The 7,265-nt window shown below is 57.1% G+C and overlaps 1 protein-coding gene across 1 annotated transcript; it reads left to right on the top strand.

Moving 5' to 3' along the window:
- Positions 1-276: 276 nt before the first annotated feature.
- Positions 277-2,016, top strand: SPEM2 (SPEM family member 2). Its single transcript, XM_024731334.1, is given in 5 exon segments — positions 277-414; positions 577-634; positions 768-1,101; positions 1,103-1,981; positions 1,983-2,016. Coding segments are annotated over 5 exon segments (1,443 nt in total).
- Positions 2,017-7,265: the final 5,249 nt, after the last annotated feature.

Genomic DNA, 7,265 nt, shown 5'->3' with positions numbered 1-7,265 from the left:
GCAAGGCCCCATGGAGACAGAAGGACAGACTGAACTCTGGGGACTAGGCTCCATGTAGTGGGAGCCGAGGGCAGAGATGGCCACATAAAGGGCCAGCTGAGTGGATGAAAGCTTGGCCACCTCAGCATTGTGACTCCCTGCAACGTGTCTCATTATGACCATGCTCCCTCACCTGTTGGTGGGTGTCCGCAGGTCCTGGCATGAGTGCACTGTGGGTCAGGGCCAGTGGTGGTGGTGGGGCGGCCCGCGGCCCAGGTGGCCCTAGGACACGCCACCATGGAAAACCGACTCTGGTATGAAAACCTGGGGTGCTGCCATCAATACCAAGAAAGTACCCAGAATGTGGAGGACTTCCTACTCCTGCTGCTGGGCCTTGTCGTTCTTGTCAGCATTGGGATCAGCATGGCAACTATGGTCAGCGATGGTTGGGGACCACCAGCAGGGGTGAAGAGGGCTGAGGGTGGGAACCAGCTGCAGCCTGCACCTCCGTCTGCAGGAACGGTCTTGGCTGGGAGGGGGGGTGAGGGTAGAGAGCCTGGCCTTCATTTTCACCCACCCCACCCCACCCCACCCCAGGTATGGCATGGGCTCCAGAATGCCTTAGACAAGACCATCTATTGGATTAATCAGAAAAGTAAGTACGGAAGACAGGTAGGGGGTACCCCGCCCCCACCACTCCCAGGGCCCTAGAAACCCAGGCCCCCAGGTTCCCAACCCTGAACTCTTCTGACAGTTGCCCTACCCTCATGGACTCTCGCCTCCCCCAGATGAAATCTCGCAGGCTTGTGAAAGTTCCCCCAAACGTCCTCCAGCCAAGGCCCAAGAAGATGTCCACACCCACTGCATCCTGGACCCTGTGGAAGTGAAGATGGCCCGCCCCACTTGCTACTCCCTGTCCTCCTACCATCATCTCGGCAACCGTAGCCGCAGCTGCAGCCGCCGCCCCGGCAGCCACCAGCGGAGGCCGAAGAACCGCAGACAATTCCCCTACAGCCGCTCAGGCTTCCGTAGGCCGCATCGCAGCCACGGGATGTCACAGCTGCGGCCGATGCCCTCCTCTGATCGGGAGGACCCGGACTCCTACCTGGAGGAGGAGGAGGATCTTTCCTTCACCCAAGTACCCGTGGGGGTGCTGGGGCGGGCTCTACCAGCAGATGGGCTTGCCCTCCAACGTGGGCCTCTGGGCCTGCCAGGGTGGGATCCTGGCCAGCCTACCACCACCCTGTCTCTACCTGTCACCCGAGCTGCGCCGCATGGCTAAGCGTGTGGAGGCCAAGTCCGAGCTAAGGCTGCAGTCCTTCGGGGCCCCCTGCTCACCATCCCACATCTGGGGCAACGTGGAGGCTGACCAGTGGACCTCGTCTCCACCACCTCTCCGACGGCTGCCCCCTAACCCCTCGTGGGTCCCTGGGAGGCACAGCACTTACCCCTCAAGGGGCCAGCTCCCGTATGACTCCTGGGATCAACGGTGGCGTGGTCTGGAGGGCTCTGAGCCTCCATCCGCTCTGGTGCCTCGGGGCTGCCGGCCCGAAGCCTGGCAGCGGAACTCCCCCCCGGCCCACGGACGGAGCCTCCCCAGCTGTGCTCACAACCAGCCCAAGCACAGCCCGCACCCCTCCACGGGACACTTGAACTACTCCCGGGATCCCCACGAGGTGCGGCGCCGGGCGGCCGAATGGGCCGAGATGCTGCCCGTGCGGCGCCCTCTGGCCACGTCCGCCTCCCTCACGGTGCTAGCCGAGGCCTCGTACCAGCGGGCCCTGGCTCCCAGCTCAGCACTGCTCCTCCGCCCCTCCCAGCCCCTGCCCGACGTCCAGGCTACCGAGCACCCTCCACCCCCGCCCACCTTCATGCCACTCAGGCGGAACCCGGGGGGCAATGCCAACTACCAGGTGTATGACAGCCTGGAGCGGAAGCGGCAACCGCAGGAGAGCCAAGCACGGGCCAACTCGCTGCTACCTTCCACCTCGGCCTCGAGGCCCTCTGCATGGGAGCCAGACTGGGGAAATGAACTGACCAGCAGCAAATGGGAGCGGGGGCGGGGGGGCGGCAGGGCATGGAGAGAGGAATAAAGAGCGCCAGAGTCCAGGAAACATTGGTGGTCTGTGGCTTGGAAGCGCCACTCCTTCTGCCAGCCTGGGCCCCTGCCCTTGGCTTCCTGCAATAAGAAGCCAGTGTCCCCTTCTTGGCCTGAGGGTCCCCTTGGTTTAGTGGCCACAGTCCTGCCAGCAGGCCCCTCCTGGTCCTATACCATGCACTAAGTACATCTGCAGCTGCAGACTCCAAACCCCTGGTCTCTGGGCACCTCCTCTGTGTCTCAGCTGTCCCTGTCCCCAAAGAGCCTCATACAAGAAGCTGCTTCCAAACTGGGAGGTTCCACACCTGGGCAGGTCCAGCTCCAGGCCCAGTGAAGGGCATGAAGAAGGCTGAGGCTCTGGACTCCAGCCAGGCCTTCAGCAGGCCTCTGAGGCCGAGGTCTTCCTAGTCTCAAGAGGGGCCAAGAGACGGAATGTGTCATTCGAACAAGTGAGTGACCGGGCGGTGAGCGAATGAGTGACCGCTCGAGCGGAGGTGTGCCGGCCTACGGGTCCTGTTTGACTGTCCAGGCTCAGCTTACCTGACCCTGGTTACCAGGGGAATGCCACCCTGGGCCCTCCTTTTTGTCCCCCTCCCTCACTGTGACCTCACCACCTGCCCCATCATGACCCAGTCTGGCTCCCAGTGACTATGTGGAGGCCAGGGGACCCAGGCAGTCCTTGGACCCCCGGCCATGGGTGAGCGAGCCCTCCGCCGAGCCGAGCCGTGCTCTGGCACCATCCCCAGGAAATGCCAGGAGCTAGGAGACTCAATGCTTTTGCTCCTGATCAGATTCATCTTCCTCAACTTGGGGATGAACGTGGTGACTATGGTCAGGGCAGGATCTGGGCAGCGGAGCTGGGGGAGCCCTGGGGCCTTGAAGGGGCTGAGGTGGGAGGGCTGCTGGGGTGTGGCCGGACAAGGGTTGGATTTCAGGGCTAACCCTGCTCTCAGTCTCCCCCCTCCCCTTCTTCCCTCAGCTCTGGAGGCATCTGAAGAGATGCTTGCGGGCACTTTTCAAACGTATTTTCCCCAAAGGTGAGTGGGCGCCAGCGTGGGCTCAGGGGATGTGGGCCTGTCCCCTTTCTTCTATCTCTGCCTTGATTCTCAGCCCCTCAGGAAGCCAGGCCCTGACCCATCTCGCCTTTCCCCGCAGACAAGCAAGCCAGCCGTGCAGGCAGCCGTCGCACGCGCATGCGCTGCTCCGTGGATCCCAAGAACCTGTGCTCAAGAGTTTCTTCCCGCTTCCGCCATCGCCCAAGCTTCCTGCTTGGGCACCCAAACCACCACCCAAACTCCTGGATACCAGACACAAATGACGAGAATGCTTCTAAGTGCTGCTGGATGCCGCCTCAGTGTGGACGGACTGGGGCTTCCACGGAGGCTCCACGGGGACTGTGGAAGGAGCGGGTAGTGGGAGCTGGGGAGGCCCCTCCGGTCACGGCCTTAAAGTCCCAAGCCTCCCCTGAGCTCACCAACCCCCAGACCCAGACCCCCTCCCCAGCCCTCAGCCCTGAGCACAGCCCTGCCCAGGTCCATGGCCCTGAGCATACCTCAGCCCATACCCCAGCCCAGGCCCAAGTCCAGGCCCCCTCCCATGCCTCAGCCCAGTCCCTGGGCCACATATCTGTCTGCACCCTGACCCATGCTCATCTGACCTATACCCATGCCAACACTCTTGTCCCTCCCCCAACTTCTGCCCCAGTCCCTCCCCCAACTTCTGCCCCTGCTACTACTCCTGCCCTAGCCCCTACACCAGCCCCTGTCCCGACCTCTGACACAACCTCTGTCCCAGCGCTGGTCATGGCCCTGACGACCACTCCAGTCCCTTCCACCACCCCTACCCCCATCCTAGATTCTATTCCCTCTACCTTGTCTGCCTTCAGCCGAGGCCTCTCCTCCAGCCATGTGGTCTACGATGACCGCAGGGTAAAGCAGAACTTATTCCATGTGTGTCCCCCTCAGAACTCTGGGTATTCCAGAAAGGACTTGGGTACCCTCTCCAGGCCCCAAGAGGGGCATGGTCTGGTGAGCTCTGGTACAGCTGAACAAACACTCAAGCAACGTAGTGGGGACAGTGCTAAGCCCTCCACAGGATCCATACTGGGTTACCTGGAGTTGGGGAATATGGAATGGAAGATCTCAAATGATGCCAAAGACAAATTTGTATAGTCCAAGACCTTCCCTTACTGCAGCTTCCTTCCTTGCAGGTCTGAGAAGAGAAACACGGACCCCCAGACTCCAGTCTACCCCAAATTCCTGTACTCCAAGGATGCTGCACCTTCTCAACCTTGCTTCCATTCTCGAACCAGTGCCCAGAGCTCACCATGCACCATGCCTCCACCATGCACTCTTTATCTGCCTCTTGTTTCTCCCAGATCATGGGTCCTTCATCAACACAGCAACCACCAGAAGCCCTCCACCTTAATACAACCCCCCACCTTTCCCCCAACCTCCAAGTCTCCTCAGTCTGTCCTCTCTTCCCAGGGCCCCATCCCTCCCCAGTTATCCACTACTTCCCAAACCCCAAGCCAGGCCCAACCCCCTGAACTTCATGAGAGTCGAGGCTTCAACCAAGGCTCTGTCCTCCCAAGGACCCCAGGCCCTTCCAAAGTCTGCAGAGTTTCCAGAAACCCAGGCCTTACCCCAAACCCAGGCCTCCCCCAAGAACCCAGGCCTTGCTCAAGATCCAGGCCTCCACAAGCTTCCAGGCCTTACCCAAGATGCTGGAATTCACAGGGGCTCAGAACATACCCATAACCCTAGCTTTTACAGCATTCAGGAATTAATCGAGATCCTGGCCCCCATAAGGGTCCAGCCCTTACTGAAGACTCTGGCTTATCCAAGAGATCAGGCCTCCATAACAACTCATGCCTTATCCCAAATCCTGGCCTCCACAGGAACCCTCTAGGAACTGACTCTGTCCACGTTTTGGGCCCACATCAGACCCGAAAGTCATTTATATCTGAGGCAGTTCGTCGAAAGGAGGATGCGGGGCAGCACATACCATGGACTTCTGTCCCACCCAGTCAGAACTCCTGCTCTCCCAAGGCTCAGGTGGCCTACAATGACCTGCAAACCTTCTCAGAGGTACCTGTACTGATTGAGCTGCAATCACCCTCCCGGTGAGCAGGCAGCCAAGACTGGGTGTACCAGCCCATGGATACAGTTCCTCCAGCCTTCCAGAACTATCGCCAGATGTCTATGCATCCCAAAACCAGCTGGAAGCCCTACTGTCCTGCGTCAGGCACCTGGCTAGGGCATGTGGTCTTTGACGCCCGCCAGAGACAGTTCAGAGCAGGCAGGGACAAGTGCGAAGCTCTGTCTCCCAGGCGCCTTCACCGAGAGACGTCCAACAACTCACCGGAGACCATCAAGGAGTGGGGATATCAGTGTGTGATGAGCACTTTAGAAAAAGAGGGGACAGACATGCATGAGGAATAAAGAGACAAGAGAAGTGTTCTGTGGTTGTTTGAGGACATTCACCCCAGCCCAATCCCACAGGGCCTGATGAGGACCTAAACTATCCCTGCTTTCCTTCCATCGCTGTCTAGCTAAATCCGTTATCCCCAAGGCTCTAGAGCTGTCTCGTCAATTACAGTAGCCACTAGCCAAATGCCTATTAGAATGTAAATTAGTTAAAATTAAGGAAAATTAATTCTGTTAAAAATTAAGTTAAAAATTCTCTTCCTCAGGGAACAGAATTTCCCTGGCATCCAGTTCTGTTCCCTGGCGGTCCAGTTGTTGGGACTTGGCGCTTTCCCTGCTGTGGCTGGGGTTCAATCCCTGGTCGGGGAACTCAGACCCCGCAAGCTTCACGGCTTGGCCAAAAAAAAAATTCTGTTCCTCAGTGCCACGACCTTCTAAATGCTCAGTAGGCACATGGAGCTAGTGGCTACTGTATTGGACGGCACAGATTTAGAACATTTGAATCATCATGGAAAATGCTATTGGAGAGCAGTGCTTTAGAGTTTAGAGCAATTTTCCTTTCCCTGTCGCCCACCCCCAGCATCTTAAAGCTCCCCCAGAGCCCAGAGAACTTAGTTCTTTTTAGGGTGGCTCAGAAGCCACCCTCTGGGGAGGAGGTAAGATGTGGGGATGGACACCCAATGCCTGATTTCCCCAGACTGTGAGAAAGAGCCCAGGCTTCAGTTTTCCTCATCTGGTCTCTTGGGTCACGACCAGATGTATGGAAACTTGCCTCCCCCATTCTGGGCTGTGTTTAGGGCTCTTGCTTACTGAGGGAGAAGACCTCTCTTTGTCAGTGACTAGGAAACCTTGTGTTTTAGGCTCCCCCAAATTGAGCCCTGGATTCTGAGGGTCCCCTCCTTCATAGGCCTCTCAATTTTTCAAGGTGTCTCCACTTAATTTTCTTGCCCATGGACTTAGGCCTAGTTCACTGTGGAGACAGACCCCTGGGAAAAAGGAATGTTAGAATTCCTGGTCCAGTATTCATTGGTCTAATCTGTGAGCGTGTCTCTGGTGTCCTATCTTTCTGTCCTATTATTCTGACTCCTAGGTTCATCGTGGACATAAGCTGTGTCCATGATAGCACTGGTCGCTGAAAGCCATTTCCTTCCCCTGATAATTTTTCATTGCCTTCCCCTAGCTCAGCTGGAGTTTCCTCTGGACTTGATTTTCAGTCCTGATAACTCTTCTGTATACACACATAAGCTGCGAGATTCCAAAGTGTTTTCCCTGCCACGACTTGTGTGTCTGGGGTGGGCAACACTAATATGTCCCTTCCCTGAGTCAGATGTCCATCCCTGGGTCACTACATGCACACTATCGGTGTGTTCTTGTCTAACATTACCACCACCGATTCCAAGGAGATACATCCCAGCTGGAGAGCCCATTTCCAACACCTCTGTGGCTCAGCTCTGACCTTGGACAAGTCATGTGCAACCTTTCTAGGCTTGCAGTCTCATCTCTAAACTGAAGTTATAATTGCATGCAAGAACCCTTCTAGATTTAAATGACCAGGGCTCCTCTACTCCCAAGTGAGATGTAGAGTCCTCTATTTCTCCGCATGCCTTAGTGTATGTCCCTCATTATTGTTTGCTATTCAGATCCATCCTATTAGGCCTCTGTCCTAACCCCAAGGAGTGTTTGTGCGGTTGACCTGGCCTTGTAAAGACACAGAATAGTTTATCATAAAGACACAGAATAGTTTATCTCCATAGAAACTA

This window comes from Neophocaena asiaeorientalis, unplaced genomic scaffold, assembly GCF_003031525.2.
Source record: "Neophocaena asiaeorientalis asiaeorientalis breed wild unplaced genomic scaffold, Neophocaena_asiaeorientalis_V1.1 scaffold1189, whole genome shotgun sequence".
NCBI lineage: Eukaryota > Metazoa > Chordata > Mammalia > Artiodactyla > Phocoenidae > Neophocaena > Neophocaena asiaeorientalis.
The sequence above is the reverse complement of the archived record's forward strand: the minus strand, read 5'-3'. Positions and strand labels throughout refer to the sequence as shown.